General features: G+C 39.2%; 1 protein-coding gene across 1 annotated transcript in view; it reads right to left on the bottom strand.

The window, feature by feature from the left end:
* Positions 1 to 15,150, bottom strand: part of stet (rhomboid serine protease stem cell tumor) — a 553,830-nt gene that overhangs the window by 369,800 nt on the left and 168,880 nt on the right. The window contains exon 2 of the mRNA XM_083110953.1: positions 6,176 to 6,411. Coding sequence (XP_082967079.1) covers positions 6,176 to 6,307 — 132 coding nt within the window. The 5' untranslated portion in view covers positions 6,308 to 6,411. The remainder of the gene's footprint in view (positions 1 to 6,175; positions 6,412 to 15,150) is intronic.

The raw sequence follows: 15,150 nt of genomic DNA, 5'->3' as shown, positions 1-15,150 counted from the left end.
GAGAGAGAGAGAGAGAGAGAGAGAGAGAGAGAGAGAGAGAGAGAGAGAGAGACACACAGACAGACAGACAGACAGAGAAGTTAGAGAAGGGCGAGAGAGATATAGAGAGTGGAAATCAGACAGAGATAAAGAGGGAGAAAAAGATAGAGAATTCGAGAGATGTACAGGAAGAAAAGAAAAATGAGAAAGGAAAAGATGTATAGATAAAACCCAGAAACTATAAGGAAATTAAAACACACACACACACAATAGACAGAACCAAATACACAGCAAGGTGGGAGAGTGATTGTGTGTGCGTATGTTTGTGAGAGAGAGAGAGAGAGAGAGGGAAAGGAGAAAGATCGGTAAGGAAGAAAATGAGGTAGTGAAAGAGATGGAGTTAGCAGGAGAGAAGTAGCTAGTGTAACTCAGACAGGGGTAGAGAGAGGGAAGCAGAAAGACGTAGAGAAAAATAGAGAGAAAGTGAGAGAAAGAAAGAACAACGGGAAAGGTATGTAGATGAAGCCAAATGACTAGACAGACAAACTGAAATACGTATTATGTAGAGAGGGGGACATCAAGCACACAGAGGGGAGGGACACAAGCACACACGTAGGAGGAGAATTATTTAGAATTGAAAATAGAAAAAAGGAAGGATATAAAGAAACAAAAGCAGGTAGAACGCAGGAAAGGAAGATCAGAAAAAGAAAGGATACAGAAATGCAGACGAAGAGAAAAAGAAAGGGAAATATGGAACACAAAGAGAGAGAGAGGGAGAGAGGCCCGAAAAAAGGAAAAGAGGGAGACAGAGAAACTGAGATGATAGAAGGAAGAAAATGTTGGAGAAGGGAGAGAGGAAGCGAATGGAAATAAGTCAGGGGTAAAGAGAAAAGGGGATAGAAGCAGCGAAACGTTCAGAAAGCAAGAGAGAGAGAGAGATAGACTGAGAAAAAAAGAAGTGAAAGCTACAGGGTGACAATTAATTAACTATATGAAATAAAACGGAAATTAGTGACAAACCACGTAGTACACAAACTGTATTGCACATGTAAACGGCACTACAGACATTCAGATTTATTTTATGACATGTTCGATATGTCTGCCATCTCTGGCGATGACGTGGCGTAGACGAACAGCAAAATTCTGCATGACCCGCTGAAGCGTCGAAACATCGATGCTGTCGATGACCTCCTGAATGGCAGTTTTCAGCTCGGCAATGGTTTTGGGGTTATTTCTGTACACCTTGTAGCCCCACAAAAATGAGTCACATGTGTTCAGATCCGGGGAATATGGCGGCCAAGCGAGTCCCCTTCCATTTTCACTTGCAAATTACCGACATCAACACGTTGCGTGCGCATGAGCATACGAATTCCCATCATGCCCTGTGGCCACCCACGCAGTTTGGACGTCATCACACGAACCGTTCCGAAATTATGACGGTTTTATTTCATATAGTTCATTAATTGTCACCCTGTATATACATAAAAGCGAAAGACTAGCGAGAAAAACTGAAATGCATGAAATGCAGAGCCATGAACGACACATGAAGAGAGAGAGAGAGAGAGAGAGAGAGAGATTAACACGATAGATGAATAGGAAGAGAGAGGAACAGCCAAATGTCAACGCTTAATCTCATCTCACCTCGAGTCTGTTTACCTTGTCCTCTCCAACGCAAAAGGCCAGATATTACAAAACGGAGCGAAATTCCACCGAATTTAAATGATAAATGCCTACATGTAGATAACAATACATCACCATTTAACCAGACCATAATTGACAAGCGCTTTTGTTTGAACATAGTGTAGGGAATTATTTTAATGTGGCTTTTTCCTCCAACAGAGACAAAAAAAAACAAGCAACAGTCATGTTTCCTGCAAAGCTCGCTGGGTCGAAATATCCTGGCAGATAACAAGCCCGCTCAACGTCGGAGTCATTTGGGTTGCATAACAACCAGGCACCAGAGGCCAAGTACAGAGAGTGGTTCTCTATGAATAAAATTAACGAAGCTGCTGCCATCTGTCGGGAGAGTTTGTTAACGAAGATACACATGCGGGGAGATATATAAAAAGTTACAAAGTGTCGGAACAGAAAATTAATTATCTTGTGCAGATGTAGTAATGCATAAGAAATTAACAATAAAGTGTTGGACAATGTTGTACGCATGTAATGTATGGATACTTGAATTAGGAGATAAATTAAAAATACTTTGAAGAGTGCTCTTCTTTCTGGATTTATGTATTTATGAATAAATTTCTGGGAGTTATAGTATAATGTTATATTGTAGCAGTATTTAAATTATAAGATTAGGGTCGCCTTTCGGATGAGTGATGATATGATGAAATTGAATTTAATTTATCTTTTCAGTCCACTTTATACACAGAAAGGTTGTTTAAGTCCACTTTGTATACAGATAGGCTAATCGGGACTTGACCTACAGTTAAGGAGAAGAAAGATGCCTGACATTTCATAACTTTGTTAACGGGGCAAAGCTTCATGATATGCTGTGATTAAGTGAGTTGCTAGTTAAAAGTATACCTACATTGTATTACTTTGTATTTGAAAATTGTAATATTCAGCGACAAAGCTTTTTTCCTCAAAATATGTGTACAACAAATGACGTCTTATACGAAGGGGTGCTGAAAAGTATTGGCCTTACCCAGAAAAAATTGAGCTAGGCGACTGAAATTTGCAGGGTGTACTGGTCAATTCTTCTATATGTAACGGTGCAAAAATTGACTTTCTATTATTTTAACTTCCTTTTGTTTTTCAGGTACAACGTGAAGATGGCAGCACCTCCAGAAAAGCTCTCCGAAGGTGTCATCATGTTGCAAATCGTTGTCCCTTTAGGTATTTTTTCAGATGTGGGAAGAGATGATAGTCAGATGGAGCCAGGTCAGGCGAATACGGTGGATGGGGCAACACTTGACAGCCTAAGGAGGTCTGTGTCGCCATTGTTTCACCTGCAGTGTGTGGCGAGGCATTGTCATGTAGCAGGATGACGTCTTTGGAGAGCTTTTCTGGAGGTGCTGCCATCTTCACGTTGGACCTGAAAAACAATGGGAAGTTAAAATCATAGAAAGTCAGTATTTGCACCATTACATATAGAGGAATTGACCAATACACTCTGCAAATTTCAGCCTCCTAGCTCAATTTTTTCTGGGTAAGGCTCACAACTTATCAGCACCCCCTCGTATGTCGGCAAATATTTATTTATTTATTTATTTATTAAACACTACAGGCAAATGCCCAGTTACAGTGCTTTGAGGTTAACTGAGTTCAGTTTACATACATATTGACAAAACAAGTAATTAAAAATTGGTAAGAGAAAACAACAAAGACAAGTAGAAAATAACTACGTATAAGACGGAACAGAATAATCATTACATAACAACAATATATAATACAAGGGTGGTATATCATAAAGTATACAACATATTTGGTTACAATGCTATTATATACAGGGTTCACATAATAAGATTGCTTTTAGGTCTAAATAGATCAATGTCAGGGGTATTATTGGAGACTATATTGTACAACGCGCACATCCTCCTCATGGGATCCATTTCAGCCATCCTGGTTCTACCGCGTGAAATTTTAAAGAGGTCATTTCTGGGTCTTAATTTTGAGCATGGAACGTAAAAGTTTATTTTTGCAAGAAGTGCGGAGGAGTCTGTTTTTCCATTGACAAGTTTCGAAAGGAATGTTAACTGGTGCATCTGTCTTCTTTTTTCAAGGGACGGGACACTCAGCATGTTGCGTAAGATGTCACCCGAAGTGAATTTTGGATAAATGCCATCTAATTTATATACTAAATACCTTAAGAATTTATTTTGGAGTTTTTCTATTTTTTCGATTTCCTTTATAAATAACGGGTCCCAAACGACTGAGGCATATTCAAGTTTTGATCTGACAAACGTATAGTAAAGTAGTAAAAAGGTTTCTTTTGTCTTAAACTGGCTACACATTCTCATCACAAATCCTAGGTTCCTGTGCGCTTCACTGAGGATGCGCGCAGTGTGTGTCTGGAAATTTAAAACTTTGTCAAAAGTGACTCCAAGATCAGTTACAGTATTCTCTCTTAGGATTTCTACGTCGGAAATGTTATATGAATATTGGATGGGATGTTTGTTACGTGTGAATGACACTACTTTGCATTTCTTGAGATTGAGATTAACCTTGTTGTTCTTGCACCAATCAAGTACTTCGTTAAGTTCGTCTTGTAATTTCGTACAGTCGTGATCACTTTTAATTTGTTTGAAAATTTTGACATCGTCAGCAAAGATTAATTTTTCGGAGTTTTTTAGTGCATCTGGTAAATCGTTAATGAAAATCAAGTACAGCAGGGGGCCTAGGTTCGAACCTTGGGGGACACGGGAGCTGGCTACGTAATAGGAGGACCTTAGTCCTTGGTGCATGACATATTGTCGTCTATTCTGTAAATATGAAGCAAGTAGTTTTATAAGTTGCGGGGAGAGGCAGATGTAAGCTAGTTTCTGAATTAAAGTATCGTGGTGTACAGTGTCGAAGGCCTTTGAAAAGTCCGTGTATATTACATCGACCTGTCCTTTCGTCAATAGTTGACGCAACGTAATTTGTTAATTCGACGAGATTAGTCACAGTTGAACGGTTTTGTACAAATCCATGCTGGTGTGGAGAAAGGATAGGTTTGACGTGAGAGTAAATATGATTATAAATTATTTGCTCAAAGAGTTTAGCTGGAGCTGACAGTTTCGCGATTGGTCTGTAGTTACTTATGTCTGTCTTATCTGCCGCTTTGGGGATTGGACAAATCTCCGTCGTTTTCCAACTTGCGGGGAATTTTTCTGCTTTCAAGATTAAATTAAAGAGGGTGTGGAGAGGGAACTTGAGCGCCTCTGAGCAACCTTTAATAACGTAGGGGGGGGATTAGGTCCGGTCCAGCTGCTCTTTTTGGTTTGAGTTTGTTGATGGCTTTTTCGATTTCTTTTAGGGAGATTTCCGGGATGCTTAAGAGACTAAGTTGGGATTTCGGGAGCGCGTTCGTACGTGTGGTTTCGTAAGAGGACGGTTCCGCGGAAAAGACAGATTCGAAATATGTAGCATAAACATTCTGGATGTTATTGTTATGGATAGGTTCACCATTGAGTTTGGTTGGTTGGGCTGGTGGATTCTTCCTTTGATTCTTAACTAAAGACCAAAATAGATTTGGGTCGCGAGTCAGATTAGCTTCGCAGCTGTTAAGGTAGTTTTGGTAAGCTTTGTTTATTTCCGCTTTTAATTTCGTTCTTAGGGCTTTAAAGTTAGCTTCATGATACCCTACATTCCCTTGTTTTTGTTTCCATTTTTTATGATGGTGCGACTTGATCTTTATACCTTTTATAATATCTAGCGTGAACCAACATGGGTACTGATTAGAATAAGTTGAGCGGGAGAATGGGACGCATTCATCAAATATACACTTAATTATTTCATAAAATTTGTCCACTGCAAGATCGATATCTTTGTATTTATGTAATTGTTCCCAGTTAGCCGATTTAAATTTGTGAAACATACTGACGAAATCAGCTTTCTTAAAATTGTATCGCTTAATACTCGACTCTGAAGTTTTACGCTTAGGTTTGGGGCGTGGTACATTTATTCCTAGGGGAGGGTGGTGAGTATCTTCCGGCACCAGTGCATCCTGCCGGAGTATCGTTACGTTATCTATATTTGTTAGGACTAAATCTAGGGTTTTACCGTTGGCATTTTGTATATTATTTAAGTTTTTGAGATCATTAAAATCAATAAAGTACTTCAATTCACGACAGTGGGAACCTAACGTGAGGAGGTCGTTCGTAGGATGAGTTATGTCAGGGATGTTAAAGTCACCAGCGATGAGCAATGGGGCCCCTAGAGGACAATGTGCGGTTATGTGGGAGAACAAAGTTTCATATACCGGTAGGGGTGATGACGGCTGGATGTATAATACAGAAATATCGATGGCATGTGCATGTTCCGGTTTTAATTTTATAATTACACAGTCTATGGTTTGTTCAGTTAACGGTAAATCCACCAGTTCAGGGCAATGTTCTTTCTTTACACCAATAAGAACACCACCTCCTAGGGTTTTCCCGTTTTCTCGTGGGTTGCGGTCCGATCTAAAAACACTGTATTGTTCTGAAAATATTTCCGAGATGGTATTTTATGGGTAAACAGGAGAAGTAAAATGGGCACTTACGTCATTGAGCAGTTCCCTCCTGAGCTCAGCCTCGTCCAGGTCCGAAACTGAGTCTCCATCAGCATCGTTGCCGACCTCAGCGTCTGCCATAACGGAATGGCGGTTCCCGAGGCCAGGCCAAGACAGGCGCATTTTGACGGCCCCCCGCAGAGAGGCCACCAGGCCCCTCGGGGGCGTTCCGCTTGTCCTCGGGCCCAGCTTCAGGCCGCTTCCTCACACCAAAGCCATTTCCTCCCCTGAAAAGAAGAAAAGACGTTTTGAGAAAAAAAAAGTTCGGATGTTTTCAAATCAACAGGTGTTTCTGGAAGTAACCAATTTCTTTCCATCATGTCAGGACTTTTCTCCACGTCACTAAGTACACTCAACGCACCATATTATGACATTGAGTATTGGACATTTTGTGAAGGAAAATTTTCATGAGGGATTTCAAAAATGAAACTACGTCAAGTCAATACAATTATCATGCATATATGTCATGTGAAGATGGAAGGTGGATTAAAGGAATACAATTCTATGCATTTTTGGTTCTAAATTGGAGGATTTGTATTCTAGAAAACCAATATTTTATCATCTAAACAGAGCCATCTATTGAGGAAATCATGGAACTAAACATTTTATTGTGAAATTAAGGCTCTTTAAGGCTAGACGATGCGTAAAAATGTATTTCATTTTTGGAATTAGCATGCTGAAATGATTCAGATACAATAGTAATCTGTGAGACATCGAAACCCATGTCGATCAGTGTTACCAACCCCTATTTGCAAGGGTTGTTTCCAAGGTTACCTTACTAACGCTGGACGTCCATTTCAGCCGGCCCACGATCGTGCCCCGGTCAGGCATAGCTTTATTATTACGTTCGTTTAATCACAAATTCATCCTCAACGTCGCAATTACCAATGTACCCTTGGGTCTGTCTCCTCCCAGCGGGGAATTTTTTTTTCCCTAAGTTACGTTGCTGAAATCCTGGACCCCTTATTAAGTAATTGATGTTGAAATTATGGTGGTTGCGTAAGTGTTTAGGCTATTTGCACAGTCACCTAAATATGCAGATAAATTTAAAGGTAACAGTTTCATACATCGGAGACACATTTCTTCAATTTTACACAAGAAACTACTTACGGAAATGAGTTCCTCCAAGGTTTACAACGTTCGTCGAGGTATTTTCTTTCATCGTGGAATATATTTGACCGGGAAATCATGTATTTTTCAAGAGGAATATCTCACCAACGCAAAATTGCCATTGCTTTCATTTGCTTGCCTTACGACAACCGGATGCTGCGTACGTTTGATGACGTAAGCCCATGTCAGTGTTTCAAACCAACCTTTTTTTTACTATGCTTGCCTAACGTAACCAAACCTAACCTTATGGGAAATGGTTCGTGGGGCTATCCGTGAATGGTTTGAGGGGCTATCCGTCAGCTACCTGTGCATAATGTATAATTTCCACCGGTGACGAACACGATAGTAGGTATTTTTCGGTGAAGAAGTTTGAAACACTGCATAGCCACAACGTGAGTCAAGATGAGCCCGCCATATTGTGTGTTTCAAAAGCGAAGAAAGGAATAAAAAAAACACTCAGAATGTGAAAAATTGTGTTTGTTTTCGTGTAAAAAGCATAATGGCACCTTGAACTATGTTCCGCAATACACAATTGGTAACTACGAACCATGCGAAACACAAAATATCCGATTTTCATGTGACTCCGATCTATGAAACTGGTAGCACCAATTTAAATTGCATTCAACAGCAAAAACAATGATAAATTAAAATTACATTAAGAGATAACTGTCACCCTAAAACACAGACATTCCACTCAGATACACAACAAGCCAGTATTTACAATTATTATTATAAACGTGCATTCTGCGAGTTTAAACTTTAATTTCTCGAAAGTTTCAATGGAATTAATTTAATATGTACTATTATGTAAATAATGTCGAGAGCCCAATTTGATACGTCTAACTTCCTTATATAAAATGAAAATGAAAAAACTATTAACATTAATGAAAAAGGGAAAATTTAGGAGAGCTAAGTGTTGAAAAATGTTTGAATTGTTAATGTCATGCTTGATTATCAACATCTCTTTGTATAGTTACGACTATACTCGTAACAGTGTACAGACTCAACGATGCATTCTACGTTGAAAATTCAAGCACACTGGACTGAAAAACACACACATTTCCATCCAGTAGGAAAGGTGACTAATTTTCTCGCCAAGGAACCACCAGTGCCATCTATGGACAAGTATATATACTACGTAGCGACACATTTCGACTTTCTTCCGGCAAAGTTGCAAAGCACTAGCGTCAACGGTCGACGCATATGGATCTTGTGACTGACTGTACCTGCTGAACGTCGGTCGGAAACGCAGCAATGTGCCAACACTAAATTCTGTTTCACATTGGGTAAAAGTGCAACAGAGACGTTTCAAATTATTCAAACTGTTTAAGGTATTGAGGCATTGAGCCGTAACAACGTGTTTAAGTGGTATGCAAGATTTCGTGATGGTCCAGCGTCCAGGCTCTCCAAAACCGAAGTGCGCATGCAGAAGAGCCGAATCAAAACCCTGCTCACGGTTTTCTCCGATTCCAAAGGCATCATCTACAAGGAATTCACTCCAGACGGTCACACTGTGAACGCTGAGTATTACGTGGGTATTTTGCATCGTCTATTGGCCAGGATTCGTAGAGTTCGGCCTGAATATCGGGAACAGAGATCATGGTGTCTGTTGCACGACAATGCACCCGTGCACAAGAGCAGGTTGGTACGCCAGTTTTTGGCCAAAAAGGGATAGGAGAGCTCAATCACCCCCCATATTCTCCAGATTTAGCTCCATGCGACTTCTGGCTATTTCCAAAACTGAAATTGGCGTTGAAAGGAAGGCGTTTCGACACCATTCCAGACATCCAAAAGGCTTCGACAGCGATTTTGGAGGCAGTTCAAAAACAGGAGTACTAAGACTGCTTCACAAAGTTCTGCAACCGCTTCAGTGCATGTATTGACTCACAAGGTGTCTATTTTCAATAAACGTTATTGTAAACTACCAATCCACAACGCCTTGTCTTTCATTTCTCATTAATCACCTTTCCCACTGGACGGACTGTGTATATCCAACAACATTCCCTCCTTTTCACTTTTCGCCATCTACACTAATAACAGAATTATCCTATACCAAATGATCTACGCTTTCTTTTGGTTTATTTTATGCATTAAAACTTATTTTTTAAAACATATAACGGTGTTTGGTAGCCAATTGTGTTCAATCTTCCTCGACACTCGAGTGACTATTGCTACTACATAAACAAGAACAAAGAATTGTTCAAATTTTCCATGTTCCTTCCCATCCAAAATCTTTCCATCAGCATTCTTCCAACATTCAGTGCATGAGGACAACCACTGCCATCTGTTGGCTGATGTTTAAAACTCAATCTGAACAAGGAAACCATTGCTAGAAAAATTGTTCGCGCATGGTGACATCCGGAGCGAGTGTATGCCGCAGATTGGTCCGTACCCAAGGAGGGGGCAAGGGGGAACTATGGAATATTTTAATGTGAACCTATAAAAACCTACGATAATAGCATTGGTGAATTTTCCGATTTTGCAAGTATTTCGATTTTGTCTTTGCATTAATGAATGGTTTCTTTGTGGAGAAGTCTGTCGTCTGCAATATTTTGTATTTACAACCATTGATGCAAGCCTAAACGAAATATGTCCTTAATATTACCGTGGCTGTTCAACGGTACTGGTATAAGAACATTAAAGAAAATGTGAAAACATTGTTAATTTACGGAATATAGCTTCGAATACTAATTGAATGTAAGCAATAAACACCAAGATGTTCGCCTCTGTCTGTAAACCATGGTGTTGCTGATTGTAGGGTCTATCGGTGAGCTCAATTTTTCCATTACTTTGGACCACAAAATTGCAACTCCATGATACTTTGCGCCAATCTCCGTGGCGGAGTGGTTAGAACAGCGCGCTACGGCACCAGGGGTCCCAGGATCGAATCCTGTCCGGAGCATGGGTGCTCTTCGTGAGTGTTCCTTCATTGAATTCATCACATCATCATCACTCATCGTCGCGGTTAGCCAAAAGTAGTAGAAATGTGAAGGAAAATAAACACAAACAATCGATCTATAATTATAATTGCACGTCTAGCTGCAACACTACAATAGCATTGGTAAGTGACGGCGATTTGGGGGTTTAGGCAGTCGCCCCCACTTTCCCCCATTTGTTGCGCCCGCAGTATGGCCTCATAATGCAAACTCTTGATTTTGAGTTTTTGTTTCAAATCAACTTTATGCACAGATAGGGGTTATATTTTAAACTGAGATCCGAGTCCTATCGCATTCCAAGTGAAGTCTATTTATTCCGTTAAATCTCCTTCGTCCCATTCCCAGGTCGCTGTCAACACGCGAGAACAAGCGACCATCTTGTTTACAGCCGTTCGCTAGAGTTCCGATAACTTTTCCTCCTTCCCTGATCTCGCATTCCTAAGTCCTTTGTTATTACGTATTAGAGCCCGGATGTTCAGGCACTGAAAAGTATTAAACATGGCAGGCAAAAAGGCAACGAAAAATTGAAAAAAAAAGCAGTGTATGTCGAAAAAAAGGCCGTCAAGTTTCAGAAAGAGGCAGTGAAAATTGTAGAAGAGGCATTAAAAATTGAAGAGAAGGACTTAAATTCTTCTTAAATCTTTAAAAATGTATTTACAAATAATAATTTGAATAACAAGGGTTATTGAAAAACGAAATCAAATAGAAGAGAAATATAATTTTAAAAAAAATGGCTTGTCGGAGTGACAAGAGAGGCAAAAAAAAAGGCAAAAATGTTTGAAAAAGGCAGCGTAAGGTGAAATAGGCAAAAAAGGCAACATAAAGTAGTGTTCAGAATGTTAAGAACCTTCGGATTGGTGTACTTTTGTGTTCAATTTTTGTCTACCAGCGTCGGAAACTAATAGGCATTTTGCCTACAATACAGGCTCTAGTTATTACGTCAACGAAGCCGTAACATTTTAAAGTCACGCCCACGCTTTACTAGTCACGCACGACCTAGCGAATCGTATCGCTTCTTTTCCTTTTCCCCTCCCCCAAGTTCCTTTTCTTTCCCGGCCAGCTATTCGCGATTAAAACTAACCGATATGCCATCTGGTGGGATTTTCAGGAACTTGTCTATGTAGGATACGTTGTGCTGAAGTCGTTTAAAGCATGGGGAATATGCGAAAGAGTAAGGTCTACTGTTCAGGTTTCTTTGTGCTCTAAATCGTTTTATGGGTCAGAACAAATGCGAACTTTTCATGTGTTTCCACCCAGTGAAATCAACAAAATGAAATTTGTAAATAAATCAGGGAAAACGTAATTGATTGACGGAATATTGGTATGGGGGAAAAAACACTGTAATTCGGCAAGGACATTACGAAGAATGCACGAGTCTAAGTTTTAAATTGTACCTTGTAAATAAAACGTTTTTCTTTTTCGAAAATTCATGAAGCGTCTTACCCCATGCATCCATGTATTATGTATGTGTGAAATTTGGAACAGGTGCAAGTCGATTAAGAGAGAAGATGAAAATAGTTTGAGAATGAATTAATGTCAAATGTAAACAGAAAATGAAAATGGACATGCTAATGTTTCTGTTTCATTCAGTACGATGTCCTTTTTCAGTGAGGATAGCCTGGTCATGAAATCGTGAATATTATCGAGAAAGAACTGCAACGATATGTTCGCAATTTTCTCCTGCCAGCTTATCAAGTATAGGTCAATTTCAATGTCCCAGTTACAACATGAGGTGCAGATGATACAGCACTGCTTTCAAGAACCAGTGCGTATACATTAGTTTCGTCTGCGTTTTCCCTGTTATATTTGCCTATTATAATTAAATGCTTTGTTCTCATCACAGCTTCACCTTCGTTAGAGTTCCTGGAATTCATATCGCATTCGCAATATTTAAAAATATGGCGTAATTTAAACGTTTCTTCCATAGCAGCCATGACAACACGCTGCTGTTTCGTACTACTGCTGAATGTAAACAAAGATTTATCCTACATAGAGCGGCCATATTGGAAGCGACACTAGCGCTCAGGTGGAAATTTTTCGCGAATATGAAGCTGCAGAAAAATCCTCCGTCCACCGCCTCGGAGCTTTCCCGAGCATTCTAGAAGCGCTGTAAAAAAATAACATGGGGAAAAGTTAGGCATGCATATTTTATCGATTCAGTGGCGTTCGCCTACTAATGAAACAAGGGGCCAGTTTTACATGGAAAAGTAGCCTTATAGACATTGAAATTAATGGTAACAGTATGGTATAGTGGAAACACATTTCTTCAAATTTACAGGAGAAACATCTTACGGAACTGAGTTTCCGTAGACTTTTGGAAGTTCGTGGAAGTGTTTTCTCCCTTCGTTCAACTTATTCGGCCGGTAAATCATGTATTTTTCCACAATAATGTGTCTCCAATGCACGATAGCTCTTGCCACCATTACCGTCGACTACGTGAATCAAATGTTCCATGCGTTCGATTACGTAACCTCCTGTGAGTGTAGCAACCACGCGGTAGTTTTACAAGATGACGTGTGAGCGGCTTTTATTTTCTCAATTTAATTTTCTATGTTTGCCTAACCTAACTGAACCTAACCAAACCTTCCGTGAATGATTTGTGGATCAATTTTCGCTTAAAAACCTTCTGTGAATAGTTTGTGCGGCATTTTTCGGTTCATAAGTTTGGAAACACTGCATATCAGCTGACGATAGACAACGTGAGTCAAGATTTGCGCGCCATATTGTGTGTAACGAAAGCGAATTAGCAACGCACAATAAATACTTGTAGTGTGAAAAATTACGCTATTTTCAGTGAAAAAAGCATAATCCCACGTTCAAAAATCTTCCGCTATGCATAACAGGTAAGTACAAATGTAAATAATTAGGAAATAAACGAGTGAAATGTGTTTTCACTATACCATACTGCTACCAAATTAACTTTTAAAGTATATTGTTAACCAAGTTAGGGAAACTTAAGCCTAAATATTTGTCTTTTCTCGCCTTGAACGACTAAACATGGATAATTTCTGATTTCTTTCCCCACAACATGTCATTGCATTAGAAATAGCACAGGGGGAAATGAAAGTCTTTCTAAAGGAATATGAGCAGTTAAGAGTTGGAAATAACTTTATGCCATGGGTATATGTATTGCTCTCATACTAAATAGTTAAACCTTGCCATAGACCTCGCACTTTATGTACCTAGACTAAGCACGACTGATATTCTCATTCAAGTAACAACAAGAAAATACTATTCTTCAAGTTATTCTCGCACAAATTTTCCTTTTACATAAGTAGGTTTATTTTAATCAAGTTTATTTTTGGAAACGACTCTCATTTTGTTAAATTTAGGATAGATTCCTTTACTAGTTTTTCTATGACAGTAATTTAGTTATTGTAGCAATTTTATTAGTTATTGTAGCAATTTTATTAGGCCAAATGGAATTTTAAGTAGTAAATTTAGAAACTTTTTTTAAAAAGATGCATTTTCGACACTTTATGCACAGGAACTAACCAGGATTTATAGTAACATGCCAAAGGCCAGGAATGGCGAAGTGCAGCAGAATCGCCACGGCACCGTTAGGATTCCCAAATTATAACAGCATGGGATAACCACAAATATTATTATATGAGAAACTGCAATATAATTATTAGAGGACAAGGTCTAAATATGGGCGAAGGTTTAAATATGGGTTTTGGAGTTATCAGCGCTCCCGGGTGCTGCAGCCGGCAGAGGCTATTGGAACTGGTTATCTGTCAAGGACAAAGGTTGCGGCGCCAATTCGCAAGAGAAAGCGGTGGTTAGTTTCGGCCTTGGACGCTGTTATAGAATTGCCACCTCCGAAAACTTTTTAACTCTGCGTTTTCTGAATTCTCATCTGCTTTGTTGGTTGGTTGATTGGTTGGTTGTTTTAAGTCCACTTTATGCACAGTAAGGCTAATCGGGACTGGACCTACATTTTAAAGTGGGATCCGAACCACTTGTGCCTCCACCGCGTATCGAACCCGGGACCCCTTGATTACAAGGCGAAGACGCTACCACTGCGCCATCGGGGAGGCCCATCTGCTTTGTATAGGTTATGATATTAGCGGTACATAAAACAAGTGTGGGCTTTTATAATGCCATGATTTGTTTGTGAAATATGTACCACAGAGAGCGAAAATAAATTGAAGAACAAAAATAGCGTGATGGTCTAAATATGGGCTATGACATGAGGTCTAATATTGAGATCACATTTTCAACAAATATTTGGATGTTTTTCTTAATTTAGATTTTTCCCATTCCGCATGATTTTCAAAACAACAGATTATTCATAAATATGAATTTTATAATGTTTTAGCAATAAAGGACTGTTTTTTTCAAAATTTTAATTGCTTTTTGTGATATTGTCACTAGTAGCCCATATTTAGATCACAATTTTGAAACACATCATTTTCCCATTTTTTTGGATTTTTTTTTTTAAAATTGAGACCTTCTATACTTTAGCATGCTATTACACTTAAGTGTATATTTCATAAATATGCATTTTAAAGGCAGGTGCTTGATATATTAATTTCCCTTCCCCCGAAAATGACAACATATTTAGACCTTTTCCTCTATTATTGTTACATTTTTTTTTGCTTAACGAAATGATACACTTACTCCAATTGGAGATTGCAGTTGTCGTATACCCCACACTCTCGGCAGCTGAGGTATACCTCTAGCAGCCACAGGAATTCTTGCGCGCTGAGGTAGAGCTCCTGGCGGGTACGCTCGTACCATGGCCTTTCCTGGGCGTGGTACGAGACCTATGTCAAGTGGAAATCGCCACATATTAATAAATTATGAAATTATATCTCAGACGTTTGCACATCGCTAGCACATTAAAGCACACTATTTTAATAAGCACACAAATTTTAATCAAGATATTAATGAGTTTATTGTGGTTTGATATCAAGA

Source organism: Lepisma saccharinum, chromosome 24 (assembly GCF_977018435.1).
Source record: "Lepisma saccharinum chromosome 24, izLepSacc3.1, whole genome shotgun sequence".
Taxonomy (NCBI): Eukaryota; Metazoa; Arthropoda; class Insecta; order Zygentoma; family Lepismatidae; genus Lepisma; species Lepisma saccharinum.
Note: the sequence above shows the minus strand (reverse complement) of the source record. Positions and strands in the feature narration are given on the sequence as shown.